Source organism: Sinocyclocheilus grahami, unplaced genomic scaffold (genome assembly GCF_001515645.1).
Source record: "Sinocyclocheilus grahami isolate Dianchi unplaced genomic scaffold, SAMN03320097.WGS_v1.1 scaffold343.1, whole genome shotgun sequence".
NCBI lineage: Eukaryota > Metazoa > Chordata > Actinopteri > Cypriniformes > Cyprinidae > Sinocyclocheilus > Sinocyclocheilus grahami.
Window position 1 is genome coordinate 1831383 of NW_015505522.1, and position 16674 is coordinate 1848056.

The window sequence follows — 16674 nt, forward strand, 5'->3', positions numbered from 1 at the left end:
AGTTACTTAAAATTGTAACAATATTTCACAATATTACTGCTTTTGTTGTATTTTTTATCAAATAAATTAGCATAAATAGCCTTGGTGAGCAGAAGAGACGTTTTTCAAAAACATAAAAAAATCTTAATTATTCCAAACTTTTGAAATACTTTTTGTATTTGTAGAACTCTATTTGTAATAAGTCCTTCCATTTATTTGTGAATATGAAACATTAAACCTCACATACTTGCCACTCTAAGCAAACAATGACTATAGCAGCGTAATGCGGCCATGCAACGTGCTCAGTTAATGCAAAAAATACACAAATAAATCAAAACCGACGACCACGATGTGTTACGTGAAGATCAATGGTTTAGAGGATGAGAGAGAGGAAGGAAGAGTCGCAGAAGTTGGTGTGTCCAGGTTAATGGTCATGACACATTCAGGACATGCAGGGCAGCACACTTACCCTAAACTCTTCCACCTCTTCTTCCTGTAAGCAAAGCCCATGAGAGGCAGAAAACAGGTGAACAGAAAGAGAGAAACACTCAGACAGACAGAAGGCACCACCAACAAAGACTACACTTGATCCTACCAGAGAAAGAGAGAAAACATCTGCTGCATGTGTGCAAGCGACTCGATGACAATGACTGAATTTGACATCCCCATAAGAGTGACATACCATTAGAAAGAAATAAGAGCTAGAACAATTTTGATTTCTTGTGGAGTTTCGGTTCATGCTCTTTGTGCATGTGTGCAAATGTCTGCAGTCTTCACCTCTGTCTGAACATGAGCGCTGGGTCCATGTTGGCTGACGTCATGCGCACCACATTTCGTATCTCCTTGGCGATCATTCGTAACTTTTCGAAATTCACCAGGCCGTCAACACTTGAATCGTTACCTGAGAAAGATAAGAGATGACGGACAGTTTTAAGACCTGACACATGAAAGTATTTTTAACAACGCAGACACTTGTGCAGAGCTGGGTAGTAACTGAGTACATGTAATCTGGATCCAAAAGTAATCGGTCTTCGACCCCAGAGGGTTAATGTTTGTTTATGTAATGCAGGGATTCCCAAACGTTTTTGTCAGCCAAACTCCTTAAAATAAGATGTTCACTTAAAATATCTCTGAAGTAAATATTCCGATAATTTAACAATTTGCAAGTTTACAGTTCTCTGATGCCAGTTAATGGTCACTGACATGCAGGTGAAACAAATAAAATATTTCTACTTTTAGTGATCAAGTGTTTATTTTCATTTTTATAATTTAATTGTTAGTTTTTTATCAACTCACCAACCAACAGCAGTTCTTACATTAAGCCCAGTTTGGGAAACCGCGGTGAAATGTAATGTTTAATGCATTTAATTAGTTTTTTATATCAAATTTACATTTAATGGTAAATTAAAAACAAATTAGATAAAAAAAAGTAGTCTAAAAAGTAGTCAGAATACATTACCTAAAACAAGTAACCTAGATTACGTTACGAACTATGTACACTGCACATGTGTATTTAAGAAAGTAAACTTGAGCTACTGACCTTCGTGCAGGAAGGTGAGGTCTTTCTTGACCACGGGAAACAGCGGGATGATGGGAGGCTGTACGCTCTGGCTGCTCAGTATGTTGCGGTATTTGGCCATGTTGCGAGACGGGTCGAAGATGTCCTGAAGGTCACGGAAGAGTTTCTCATACTTACTGGGTAGTTTCTCCCACGTGCTCCTCAATCGAGCTACTGGCGCCAGATTAAGACCACTGAAGAGCGCATAAAAACACAGCACATGAACATCACGTATGGTTCTGCACTGACGTTCACACACTCCTTACAGAATCTGCCAGATGTTTAACCATTTGCAAAATAAGAGAGATTAAAGCTGCATTTTATCTGTTCTGATAAAGCTGCACAACTCACGCAAAACACTTAGGAGCCAAGAGTATGTCAACTTTTGAACATGATAATTTGTGTAAATTGTCAATTATGAATTATTTTGCCTTGTGGATAATTTAGAAATATCCATTAGAGGGCTCTACAGTGCGACCATTTCAGTTGCAATTGCAATTAAAAATTACTGCATGCAAATAAATATTTGGGTACACCAGTGTGGATGATCCGATCTACGGGGTGCTAGAGGGTGCACCCTCTGCTGAAACTAATAAGAGCATTTGCGAAACAGATTTTGCAAACGCTTCAGTCCAGTGTATATGCCTTTGCACTCTGGAAAGCCGTCAAAGGTTTCTCTTTACAACATGCTTTGCAACACTGAGCAATGTAGCCAATCATATCTGTTGATTTCTTGAATACAGTGGCAATCAGGGGTGTTTAAGTTAAGTCACACTACAGTATTTTTAGCCTGATTTAGCCCCGATTTTCTTCTCCCGAGAATTGGAGGAAAAATCTGGTCGAGAACCTCGATCGGCTTCAGTGTTCGGCACATTATCTGATAATGTGAGGCGTTCACAGATCGAATCTTGCACCTCCCGATCTGCTCGCACACAAATCGGGGTCACCCCGATCATCTCAAACATGTTTGATATTTAGGATTTTAAATCGGGATGATCACGGCTATGATTGCGTCAGTACTTTCACAATAGCCAATGCGCGACTGCAAAACAAGCTGCTCCAAGGTCCATTGGATAATGGAGATGGATAAACTGCTTGTGTAAATTTTGCAATAACACGACTGTCTGAATAATGTGTCGAAAACGTATCACAACCGTAAAGGGAAAGAGAAGCGCTGGGGTGATATCGCCTCAGTTTTGAATGTACCGGGTGAGTGAAAGGCTGCTAGCAGGCTATCTAACATATGTAAACATTAGCTGCTAAAACGTCAATCACGTGCGCCGCTCCCTCCGGCACAATAATTTTAATTATATCTTGTAGTGTGTGATGCTCCCCGATTTTCAAATCTTGTAGTGTGTGCATGTTTAAGATTTGAGGGTAAGAAAATCTGCCAAGATTCTCCTTATGTGTATGCTGCAACCAGATTTCATAATCGGTTAGGATTTTAAAACTCCTGTAGTGTGAGCCCGGCTTTAGGCAGAATTTTGTTAAGAGCTAAGTTCTGTGCGCTTGTTAATCCTCTCATTATAAGAAACCAAGTGTTGGCATGATGTAAATACGAGATTAATTGTGCAATGTAGAGCATCACTGATTATTACAGAAGTTTGTGAGATTCACCTAATGATGGCAAACATGGAGTTGAAGTTCTTGCACTCGCGGCAGTGCAGGGCGATCTTGATAAAGTGCTTGATGGTCTTCATGCGTTTGAGTGCATTGGGCTCACGCAAAATCTCAGTGGCCACCCAGAAGGTCTCCTGGTTGATGACCTCCTCGAACTGCTTCAGGTGGCTGTTGCCTCCACCGCCGGGGTCCCGCTTAAACAGGTCATCCACATACTCAGTGGACTCGATGTTACGGAACAGGTCAAAGTCCCTCATGGAGAGCTGCGCAGCCACCTCCACTGTGCTAAGCTGCAGGAGACTGATCTGACTCTCCCTCAAGAGCTCCTGAGCGTCTTCATCAGAGCAAAGCGTCTCTGTCTCCATGTTGTTCTTCAGGTAGTACCTGGTTAAACACATGAATGATGGGATTACTATATAGGGTTGGGTATTGTTTGGGTTTTTTACGATACCGGTGCCAAATCACTACTTTTAAAATGGAATGTGAAAGCAACATGGACACTCGCGTTACTACAACGATTTGTTGCATTTGTTTTATTAGAGCTTTCCGACTTGCGTTCACATGCAGTTTCTCAGTCAGGAAATTATGCTAGTGATGATGCTTCTTACGTCCGTTTCGGAAAACCAGAGGACAAATATTTCAGTCGATTGCTCAGACATTTAAGTGGCACCAAAATGAGGCACCGAAATCTGCGTTATGGTTCGGTTCTAGTACATACCGGTTACATAGGTACCGGGTTTCGGTACCAAACCTTATTACTATATATAGTGTGTCTTTTTGGTCATCAGCTTTGGTCACGTCTAGGGCTTAGACTTCGATTATCATGCGCATCTCGTCAGTAAAGCCGGTTCTGTATTCAGTAGTAAATCTCCATCCCATGCTTTCAGATGGAGCAGCATTTACTACACAGAGCCGTAGTTCACTGACAAGCTACGCAATATCACGTTCATAATCGCAGGCGATACATCGAACCGGCTTTACTGACGAGATGCACATGATAATCGCATTCGATTATTTGCACAGCCCTAGTCACGTCCACTAAAGTCTAATCACACAGAGTACATAAACATGTCTCTTTTGTGGCCGAGGTGCTGGTTCTGCTCTGGTTCCTGTTACCTGCCGTTGAGCTGGATGCGGTCCGCTAGTTTTGAGAGCTGGTCGGGCAGTCGGCGCTGTTTGAGGACTCCTTCAGGACTAACGGAAACCTCACACAGCGAGTAGGTCTCTGGAGCGGCGATGAGGCCGAACTCGCTGACCACATGCGAAACGACATCTTTGGCTGTGGTGTCTTTACTGATGATGATATAGCAGCTCTGCTGGTCGGCCTTGAACACGCGGATCACCTGATCTGGAATGTCTGTTTGTGTCAAGAAGAAAGAGATGGCGTTAAACACAACACAGGTGAAGATGCACACATATTCATAGCAGGGCCTAAACCTCAATGGCTCAATGACGAGATGTTTGGCTCAGATCGGTTTAAGTGGTGGGCTTCCACACTATTTGAAGATGGAGTCTTATTGGTTTGAAACGCAATCCATCACACATGCATTTTCACATGCTTTTGGCCATTGAGAGAAAAACATTTCATGCCACAAACCCCTGATAACGTGCAAATGAGTTCAAAACATGTACATCAGGTGTACTTACAGTAGAAACCAGTCACTTCGAGGAGCCAAGAAACACACAGAGAGTAAAGAAAGAGAGAGAGAGATGACACGTGACACTCCAGAACACATGATTCACCAGCAGACACATCACAACTAATTTAGAGATGGCCTCCACGTTATGAACATCTCTCGTACCGAATATCACGCTGCATATAAAAGGAATAGTTCAGCCAAAAGAGAAAATTAAGTAATCATTTACTCGCCCTTGTGTTGTTCTAATGCTGTATGCCCTTCTTTGATTTTCGGACCAGAAAAGGAGATTTTTTTAGTTTGGGGGGTATAGGATAGGGTTTGGTGAAAAACAAACCAAAATTTTATATATTATTTAACAAATGTCCTGACCTTGACAGTTGGTCTCTGTGCACGACTGTGCGTTCATGAGACTATTAGCACTGCAGTTCACTCCAGTTTGACCAGGAAAAGCACACAATTTGTGAAAAAATCTAAATCAATAAAAATACAACATTAAAAATGCCTAGAAATCCCCAAAAAAGTATGTGTACTTTGTTCACTATGTCTAATTTCTCTGGACAGGAACTCCAATTGTCATGACCGTCAGAATGAGTTGAGAGAAGAAAGCACATGGATTGTATTTCATGTCACATTTTTATTAATCTTGATTTTTCACAGTTGTACACAAAGACCAAAGTCAGGATATTTGTTAAATAATGTGTTAAATTTCAGTTTGTTTTTCACTAAACCCTACCATATACCCGCAGAACACTTGGAATATACAGCGTGTGTCGCATGGGACTTTTCTGCATCTTTTTAAAAAAGCTTGATGCTGATCACCATATACTGCCATTATATAGACAAGTGTGTGCAGGGCAATTAAAAAAAAAATCTCATTTTGTGGTCTGAAAAAGAAAGAAGGGCATACGGCATCAAAACAACACAAGGGTGAGTTAATGATGAAAATAATGATTTTCATTTTTGGTTGAACTCTCTTTAACTTTAGCTGGTTTCCACATTACTGTGCAGAGGATCTGAAACCGGCCGCAAGCTTTCATTTGAACATTTACAGGAATCCTTCCCAGCATCCTCATATATTCTAACTATATCTCTATTTGCATGCAGAAGGTTTTCAGAGCTTGAAATAAGGAGCAAACAGCATCAGGTGCACTCATCTACAGAAGAAACCCTCCATTGTGAAAAAAGCACACTTTGGCATAACTAAAATGAGCACTCAATATGGAAATAATATATTTTAAAAGTGCGAACTTAGTGTAATGATTTCATTCAACTAATTGAGACTGTTTACTTTAGCTGCGGAACATGCTAACTAGCACATTATTAGGAAAGGCGATTTGCAAAGATTCATAAAAAAAACCTTACACTCACTTCTTCTGTAGGTGAAGCTGGATCACGAATGATTCGCGTGAACATAGACGCTTAGACGTTTATGTAGATCGGGGCGCATTCCCTTCACAAACAAACGTAATCCACTGTGTCTTCAGCGGCTCAGATGTCGGGAGTAAATGACGACTGCTATGTTCATTATTACATCCAACAACAAAACACCTCAATCGCTTGTTAGGAGTCATTCTTGTCTGCTCCGGCGTCAAAACAATGGTGGACTGATGACAGTCACTCAGGGCGGGTCTGTGATAAAACTAAAGACTGATGCCGCTGTCAATCAACAATCGTGGGAGGGGCCTGGGTCTGTGTGACATCACACTGGCAGGAATCGGAGAACGGCTTGATTTGGGGGTAATGATTTTAGGAGATTATAAAAATCCACTGGGTGGATTTTAATCATTATAGGGTGGTTGTGTACACACACTGCCAACACACATTTATGTTCAAACAACACGTAAAAGTACATTTTGCATCCGTTGACCCCTTTAAATGCAATTAGATGAACTTGAACTACTTGATTAGATCAACTTAAGTAGGACTAAACAGTAGGAAAATCTGTGAATTCTGAGCAAATATTGTGTTAAATCAAGCTTTGCTTAACTTCAGCTCCTGCACCATACTATGACATGTGTCTATATCAGCTTCGGTGGCTGAACTAGTGCTCCGATGGTGTGATGTCTTACCTGAAGGGTTGGAAAAGTCCAGAGCGCTGGCGGCGGGCTGAAGCAGGTCAGGACTGCTGGATGACAGGCTGCCCGGGATGGGCATTATGGCCACACTGTGCCGGCACTGCTTAGTGCCCACGATACTGTCGTCCTGAGACTGAGACATGCCACCGTCACTGCAGACACAGAGAGAGATGGATTTCATTCAACACTAACATTGCATGTCAATAAACACACACACATACAGATAGATGGAAGAGACTTTCACATTAGGGTTTCTGCAGGTTTTACAAAGGCGAATTTAAGAGCTTTCTAAGACCAAGTAAAGAAATTTCAAGGAATAAAAGAAATGGAACTCAATACATCAGTATGGTCTCTAAATGTCAATGTTTTTTATTAGCATTGAAAATTCATGTTCAATTTGCATCTCAAGTAAATGTGTCTTGATTTAAGAAAATTTTGATTTACGACATTTATTTGTATTGGAAAATGAGACAAAAATTCTGAGGAAGATATGCATGCTTTGCAGTGCATGAAACATTTAATTAAAAAGCATAATTATGAGATAAATTGACAGTCAAAATTTAGATAAAAAGTCATGAGATAAGTCGAAGTTGAAATATACTATACCTTAATAATGAGATTTAAAAAAAATCCAGCTATGACACTAAGTCATAATTATGAGATAAAGTCTGAAGTAGATAAGAAGTCTTGAGATAAAAGACAAAATTATGATATCGTCGTAATTATGAGAAAAAGTAAAAGTTTTGAGATAAAAAGATACAATTTTGACATTTTAAGTCATAATTATGAGATAAAAAGTCATAATGACACGAGTCAATTCAACTTTTCATGTTATATTGCTCTATATTAGACAGGCTGCAGCGATAACTGAATGGATTGTATTTGTGACTTTTTAAATGTAAGACTTTCTGCTCTAATTTAAGTCCTTTTAAGGCCTTAATTTGTGGAAGGGTGAATTGAGACTTTTTAAGACCTGCAGAAACCCCGCACATGTACATTTAGGCCGTTTTCACACTTGATTGACTGAACGGGACGAGCCAGACCGAATGTGGACTAACAACTGGTTAACATCATCCAGGAACTCTTAAGTGATGTCAAAGGAAAAGTGAAGATGCTTTAGAGAAAGTCTTGGAGTAACATAACTAATGAATTTTTTTGCTGTTTACACACACATTCATCTGCTGCAGACAGATTGCAATGTATACAAAGAATGTGAGCTGCTCGCCGATGGCCATGAGAAATGCTGCAAAGTAGAAGCTAACTGTGATGCCAGAAGCCTCAGTGTGAAAGCGCTCTAAACAGACACAAACACAGAATGAACACACACACAATCCATGAATGAGACACGGGGCTGAGATGAGCAAACGCAGCAAAAGAAGGGCAAGAACACGTGACGTCTCAGACGAGAGGAAACAGCGCTGTCTCATGGGTAAACTCCATGCCAATCAGACGCTGACCTTTACACAGACGGGCTAATTAACATGCTGCTGTCTCACTATCAGAGCAGAGAGAGAAGACAGAAGATCTGCTCTGAGAGGACAACACTGCCTCTCCATCCATCACTCGACTCCATGACATTATCCTCATCAACACATCTGATACTGCAGGAAACATCAATACAAGTGCACAAAGAACACCCCAAGCTACTGTAGATACAAAGCACATCACTCAGATACACATGTGTGCAAGCCCATTCCCACCACAAGAAAAACATGCTTTAGTAAATCACAATCTTGAAATTAAAAAGTCAGAACTATGAGATCAAATTTAAACTGACATGCTATGCCATAATTATAAGATAAAAATCATATTAATGAGATAAACTGACATACTAAGTCAAAATTATGAGATAAAAAGTCATGAGATAAGCTGAAATGAAATACTGTATCTTAATTATGAGCAAAAAAGGTAAAATTATGAGATAAGACAAAATTTTGACATTTTAAGTCATAATTATGTCATGACATACCATATCATAATTGTAAGTTAATAAGCATAATGAGATAAACTGACATACGAAATTTTGACATTTTAAGTCAGAGACAAGTCAAGTTATGACATGCTATGTCATTATTATAAGTTAAAAAACATAAATATGAGATAAATTGACATACTAAGTCAAAAATGATAAGACAAAAAGTCACAGTACATACTATATCTTAATTATGAGATAAAAAGTCAAGTTATGACACTAAGTCATAATTATGAGAGAAAGTCTGAAATAGTTAAAAATGCATGAGGTAAAAGTCAAAATCATGATATCGTAATAATTATAAGATAAAGTAAAAATTCTGAGATAAAAAGAAAAATGTTTGACATTCCAAGTCATAATTATGACATATAAAGTCATAATGACACGTTATATGGCTCTATATTAGACTGGCTGCAGTGTTAATTTTGTGTGAAAATATGGTATTTATGTTTTATTTAAAAAAAAATTAAACACTAATTTCATATATATATTGTCTTTCAAAAATCCAAGCACTTTTCAAGCACCTCTTCATAAATATGGATGTTTCCAAAGGTTTTCCAGGACTTACATTTCAAAAAATCTAATTCAGGTACTTTAAGCACCTTGAACAAACCCGGTTTCAATTTTGAGACTGAAAATTTTGGGATTTTTTTTTTCTTACATGGCAGAAATGGGCTTCCGTACACATGGGTACCACACACATGGATGGAGATTTATCGGACTCTGAATGAGACCTACAGAAAGTGTGTGTGAGTACAATCATACATACTACAAAGAATATTACCAGAGCATTACGCTAGTATGCACTGCCAGGTCCTGTGACAAACAGCACTCGTGATTTCACAGAAACAGGAAGCGAAAAGAATGACTACTACACAGGAACTGTGACACTGCACTGTTCATCTACATAAAGAAAACATGTTGACCAATGACAGACAACACCTAACCAGGCACGACATGATACAACTGCTCTCTTCTTCATCAATTACAGCTTTAGTCAACATGTTGCTCGTTTGCGCCATATGATATCTGTTAAGTTGTGCTAGGCGGTTCCGGTCAAAAATCCCCATAACTGTATATTAAATGTCATGCTCTGATTGGCTGCTGGAAATGTTGTGCCTGGTTAGGATGTGATGCAACTCTTTATGAACACACAGAAAAGTGTCAGTGAAATGTGTTGTGAACATGCACAATCAGACACTTGGTATGAGGATGAAACAACATGAAACACAATGTTCACGCCAACGAACTCTTCTGGCAGAGGTCGTGCTGCACTACTCCCAACATGATAACTTTATGATTTTTTCATAAGAGAGAGAGTGTTTCTTACCCAAACAGTCCCCTGTGCAGTGAAGCAGCCATAAAAACAGAAGACACGTGATGTCAACTCGTACGAGCATCAAGCACTCAGGTGAACCACAAACACAAGCCCGTGAAGTGCTCAAACACACACTCACACTCAGTCACACACACCTACCGGGCTCACCTTAACCCACCATCCAAAAATAAAACATATACTGTGCATGAACAACATGAAGCATGTTTTAGGACATTTAGATCATCTACAGTGTCATTGCACCATGTTCTAACTAGACACAGGCGATAAAAGAAATCTACTTGGGAACAGTTTCTATTTCTGCGATATTGCAGCTGGAACGAGAACATACAAACATACAGGTGTGTCCAATGCTGATTATGTGCTTTGTGTAATTCTATTCTATTTCTATTCTATCAACTTGTTTTCTTTTTATTTATTAAAAAAACTAGACCCACTAACACTTGCACCCTCTATTCTATTTACTTGTTTTCTTTTATTTATAAAAAAAACTTGACACTTTAACACTACCATTCTCTTTTCTTTTTCTATTCTATCTACTTGTTTGTTTGTTTTTATTATTATAAAAAATACCTTCACCCTCTAACACTAGCTCAACTAGCTATAAAATAAATAAAAATAATAAAAACCTTGCTTACGTGTACTGTGTTAGACTAACCGGGACTTTTCACAGCACTTACATATTATTGCTCTTTTGTTGGTTTGATTGCATCTATTGTTCTCATTTTCAAGTGGCTTTGGATAAAAGTGTCTACTAAATGATTAAATGTATAATTTTAAATAGGTTTTAGTTATTATTATTTGCATTATTTTAATAACATACAGAAAAAAACAATGGATATTTTACCTTAGGTCTTGAAAATGAAAGGAAACAAGAACTTTCAAACTGTGTACAAACTAGTTTTATACAAACTAGGATTGTATGTATTTTGAAATAGTATGTATTTTCATAAATGGTTTAATTTGATTATTTTATGACAGTTGTGCACATTTTCTCAACAAAATCATACAAGGGTGTCCAAACCTGAAGAGTCCAGCTCAAACACACCTGCCTGAAGTTTTCTCAATAAATGAATTATAACATCTGGATTAGGGCTGTGAAAAAAAAAATTTGAATTTCAAATAAACGTTGCGTTTGAATTTTAGGCGTGCGTCAGGCAGCCTTATCAGTGGCACACAAGATGCGATGTGTTATTGCATTTAAATGCTTTTTTTTAGCCTATCCAGTTGAACACACTAGATGTGGCGCTGCTACGTTGTTCATTCAAAACATAGCAGAAAAAGAGAACATCAATGCGGAGATGTTGTTGTTAACGTCAAAACTGAAACCAAGCCGTTCACACAGAACGCATATTTATCGCATTTTCGAGAGGGACATCTATCACCGTTGCACTCGCGTCTTACACAAGAGAGCCGCATGTTTAGAAAGCCATGCGAAATTAATGTAAGTTCAACTTTTAAAAAACATGTCTCGAGACTTTACAGCGTTTTTTACCCCATCCCTTATAAGTACTAATAAGCCAATATGTTAGTATAATGCATACTAATACGCAACTATTTAACAGTGAGAATTGGTCCCTCAAGTAAAATGTTACCAAATGTATTTCTATACAGTTTTTCACAATACACGCAGTTTTGTAGCAGCTTCACAGAAAGTCGTACTGTTATGTCTATAATGCCTTCGAGTTTTTTTAGTGCTAGGTGATAAGATGATATTTAACGATGATACGAGTGATCCGCCGGGTTTATCTTGCTGTATTGTATTTATAATGCTGTCTAGCACATATATCAGTAATTTGGACACATGTTTGAGCATTCCAAGACAATTAAGAGATTTAAATGTTGGTTGGTTTGTTCTAATAAAGTGCCCCTTTATACTTTTTTGGATGTTACCTTTCAGATAATTACCATTCTGTCTGTGAATGCAAAAGGTCTGCATAGTTTCAAAGATCAACGTGCACAACAACTGGAGTTATTGTGTTCCAAAATAAAGAATCAGGGATTAAAAAAATGCTCATGCAGAATAAAACATTAATGTGCTTTATAAGTACTAATAAGCCAATATGTTAGTATAATGCATACTAATACACAACTATTTAACAGTGAGAATTGGTCCCTCAAGTAAAATGTTACCAAATGTATTTCTATACAGTTTTTCACAATACACGCAGTTTTGTAGCAGCTTCACATAAAGTCGTACTGTTATGTCTATAATGCCTTCGAGTTTTTTTAGTGCTAGGTGATAAGATGATATTTAACGATGATACGAGTGATCCGCCGCGTTTATCTTGCTGTATTGTATTTATAATGCTGTCTAGCACATATATCAGTAATTTGGACACATGTTTGAGCATTCCAAGACAATTAAGAGATTTAAATGTTGGTTGGTTTTGTTCTAATAAAGTGCCCCTTTATACTTTTTTGGATGTTACCTTTCAGATAATTACCATTCTGTCTGTGAATGCAAAAGGTCTGCATAGTTTCAAAGATCAACGTGCACAACAACTGGAGTTATTGTGTTCCAAAATAAAGAATAGATTCTGAACTGCCTGAAACGAGTCGCCAGTGATTGTGTCATTGACATGTCTAAAAGACACTGTTTTCTGTGCTGCGAAAGCAAAAACACTTTGCAGGATGAAGGATGAGGATGTGAAGAGTCAGCGGTTAAATTCATTTTTACATTGATCCTTGACTGTTTCAGGCACTGTGAGAACAGAGGTGATGCTGCAATGCATATTATGAGAAAATTAAAGTGGTGTTTAACCTCAGGTGCATGTAAACCTAATGTAGGAGACCTCCAAAACAACATTAGGAACCTTTAAGACAGCATAATAGGGGCACAGATTTAAATGTTGGTCGGTTTGTCCAAGCTAGTGTAAGTGATTAATAAAAGTATTAATTTTAAAGTCAGGGGTGTGTGTGCATCTCCATGCATCTGCATGGTAACAGCTGTTGTTTCCATCTACAGATTTTATTTGAATTTTGATATAACATAAATTTCAGAATGGAGATGCAATTTCTAAAATGTGCATGGGCATGTATGTGCTCGCTTGAAGCAGATAAATTATTTATTTGGTAAGCAAACATGCTCTTAAACTACAATGGAATCACATTTACTGAATAAGTTGCAAGATGCATATCAAAAAAAGTCATGTGATTGCGTTTAATACAACAGCAATTCCAACTTTCATTGTCATAAGTGATCATTTTAATCTTTTGCACACATGGGGTGGAACCGTTGCTTTATTCGCCAAATGTTTTTCTGAATTTTTGTGGTGCTTCAGTTTGTTTGTTTTTGCATTGAATTAAATGAGCAGCTCAGATGGAAACAGCTACTTATCGATCAGACTAGATGACGTCATGGTGCTTCCACAAAATGATCAATATAAGAATGATCTGTGACATACCGAAGATGTTGGTCTTCACAGTAAGAGAGAGGTGTGTGTTGTTCTTCAAGATATCCATGGCTTTGGAGTACGAGATGTTCTCAAAGTTCTGCCCATTGATCTCCATGATCTGAGGACAGACGAGTCGCAATGTGTTCATGCTGAAATACTTCTATGGTAAGTGTTGTTCAGTGCAGAGCGCGCTCTTGTAATCTGTACCTGATCTCCACGCTTGAGCCCTGCTTCTGCAGCTTTACTGGCCTCCTCCACAGTCTCCACGAAGATGCCGAAGCACCGCTCACTGCCGCCCTGAACCGTGAAGAACAGCGGAGACTCTCTGGATGGCTTCTGCAGCGTGATCTGACGACACTTGGCTTTAGCAGCACACGCGATGTTCAGCAGACGCAGATGACCCTTCATTTTCTGAAACACAATTCAATGAAACGCATATTTAAGAAATATATCCACTCCTATTTATTTATGATACTGTACATATGCTCATAATCTAAATTGCAACTTAATCATTACAAATGCATAATTACAAATATATTTAAATGGCATTACAGATTATTTCATAACAGGGGTTTATCATATGCTTGTCAGTACATTCAGCAGTACACCATATTTCAAAAACAATAATAGAAATTATTATGAAATTGCATATATATATAACAAAGAAGTACTTAAGTCTTACTTAAGTGGGTCAAAAAGCAACTAACAGTATTTAATATAAATGCAGTATATAAACTATAATACATTTTCATTTAACAATTTAACTAAAGTGACATTCGTTCTTTTAAAGTATATCAGAGTGCTCTTTTTTTTAAAGTATGCTACTTCTTTTTCACAAGGATTTCCAGGTCTAGAAATCCCTGATATGTCCATGTTTTTCTCGACCGTAGGAACCTTGTTTTATTGAATAAGTTTGTCTGATGTTGACACTCACCGAGGAGTCCAGTAACTTCTCAAAGTCCTCCAGGAACTGAGTCATGACCGGATCGCCTTCAAAGTCGTTGAAATGATTGTTTACCCACAACAACACGATTCTCGTCACCTGCGAGATCCCAAAATATGTCAAGACATGCAATCTATTATTTACCACAAAAACAACACTGTAAGAAACAGAAAGACTGATGCACACACATACTGACCGTGTCTCTGAGACTGTCCACTTTGAACCATTCCAGAAGTTTCTTGCCCACTTCCATGGGGCTGGACAGGAAGGTGCGGTACGTCAGGAGGAAGTCCTCAATGTAAGTGGGATCCACCACTGACGGCTCCTCCACCAGGTGCATGATCAGACGCTCAGGAGTGCCCTGATACAAACAACACAAGAGCACATGATAGAGAGCATGCATGCAGATAGGAACCTGCAGACAGGGTGGTTTCTATGCAGTTGCTAGGGTCTACTCTGTAACAGTGCTGGGTAGATTACTTACAAATTGTAGTTCGTTACTGATTACAGATTACATGATGAAAGTTGTAGTTAGTAACATAATCTAGGTTTGTCATTGTAGAGAATGTATTCTGACTTTTTTATCTAACTTGTTTTAAATTTCTATTAAACTTCTATTAAATGTAACATACTGATATAAAAAAGCAAATAGAAAGAAAATATATTACATTTTTTTTATATCAACATCATAAAATGCATTAAACATTACATTACACTGGGGGTTTCCCAAACTGGCCTAATGTAAGAACTGCAGAGGGACACTTGAACACTAATGTTATATTTGTTTACCTGCATGTCAATGTGACCATTAACCGACATCAGAGAACTGTAAACATGCGAATTGTTAAATTATTTGAATATAAACTTCCTCAGAGATATTTCAAGTAAATATTTTATTTTAATGGTTTGGCTGACAAAAGCGTTTGGGAATCCCTGCATTAAATGAACAAACATTAATGAACATCAAAACACGCCCAAAGTCTTCCAGGTCTGATATATTTTAGTCCAGACTTTCAGAATCAACCGTTACTGAAGGTCACTGGATATGATGATGAGTCATTGTGTTTCACAGCTATACATCACCGGTGTTTTTAACATTTGTGAATATAATTCAAGATAAATGGTATAACACACGGTAGGATTTTTGTAATCCATAAAAAAATAACTGTAATCTGATTATGAGCATTTTAAAATGTAATATACTCTATTTAAGACTGCTTGATTTTTAAAAATCAGATTACGTAATCCAGATTACATGTAATCAGATACAACACAGCACTGCTCGTAACTGATGCAGACATCACGAAGAGCAGCCGTTCTCCAGAGGATCAGAAACCGACAGCAGCCGACCTGAAACTGAACGCCTCTGCTCCGCGAGCTCTGCCACCACAGATCTGACGGGTGACGGAATGCACTGCTTCATACCAGACCAATGGGAAATGCTCAGGCTGCAAAGTCCAGTCTAGTTGAACTCACACAGTTGAGTCCTCTGCACAATGTGACTTTGCTGCAGCCTGGAATTGAACTGCTGGTTTCGTCTGGTCAGAGGAGAACTGGCCCCCCGACTGAGTCTAGTTTTTTCTCCATTCTATCACTGATGGAGTTTTGGCCTCTGGCTTGCTTAGTTGGGGACACTTCATTTCCAGCGATATCGTTGGCTTAATTGCACAGATACTATTTAAACTGAACTGAGCTGGATGTTGACATCACTGAATTAAATGAGGAACTGCCTTTAACTGGAAATTGAGTGCTTACTATTGTCATTTTGCATCGACACAAAATTTTCCTATTTAATACTGTAAAGTTGCTTTGACACAATCTGTATTGTTAAAAGCGCTATATAAATAAAGGTGACTTGACTTGACTTGACAGAAACCCAAGCCACTACAGGTCAACAGGGTAACATTTTAAAACTTCACCATACTTCCCCAGTTGATCAATCACAGCATATTAAGACATTACATTTACAAGTTTTTATAAATGTCATATGTAAAGGAGACTTTATCTAATTAAATTATGTATGCACTAATTTGCATACATTTCCAGAACTCTGAACATTGGATAAAAAACAGGTTCAAAGTTCTTGCTTGATTTTGTTGACATATTAAAGGTTTTTGCAGAGAGGATTTTTGGATTAATCTATTTATCACTCC

General features: G+C 38.2%; 1 protein-coding gene across 1 annotated transcript in view; it reads right to left on the reverse strand.

The window, feature by feature from the left end:
* LOC107603232 (rap guanine nucleotide exchange factor 6-like) overlaps positions 1 to 16674 on the reverse strand; it is a 106442-nt gene that overhangs the window by 9891 nt on the left and 79877 nt on the right. The window contains exons 12-23 of the mRNA XM_016295975.1: positions 14718 to 14882; positions 14513 to 14620; positions 13786 to 13989; positions 13554 to 13696; positions 10175 to 10228; positions 6867 to 7024; positions 4805 to 4819; positions 4274 to 4514; positions 3155 to 3541; positions 1520 to 1731; positions 757 to 880; positions 449 to 472 (exon numbers count right to left, since the gene is read on the reverse strand). Coding sequence (XP_016151461.1) covers positions 449 to 472; positions 757 to 880; positions 1520 to 1731; positions 3155 to 3541; positions 4274 to 4514; positions 4805 to 4819; positions 6867 to 7024; positions 10175 to 10228; positions 13554 to 13696; positions 13786 to 13989; positions 14513 to 14620; positions 14718 to 14882 — 1835 coding nt within the window. The remainder of the gene's footprint in view (positions 1 to 448; positions 473 to 756; positions 881 to 1519; positions 1732 to 3154; positions 3542 to 4273; positions 4515 to 4804; positions 4820 to 6866; positions 7025 to 10174; positions 10229 to 13553; positions 13697 to 13785; positions 13990 to 14512; positions 14621 to 14717; positions 14883 to 16674) is intronic.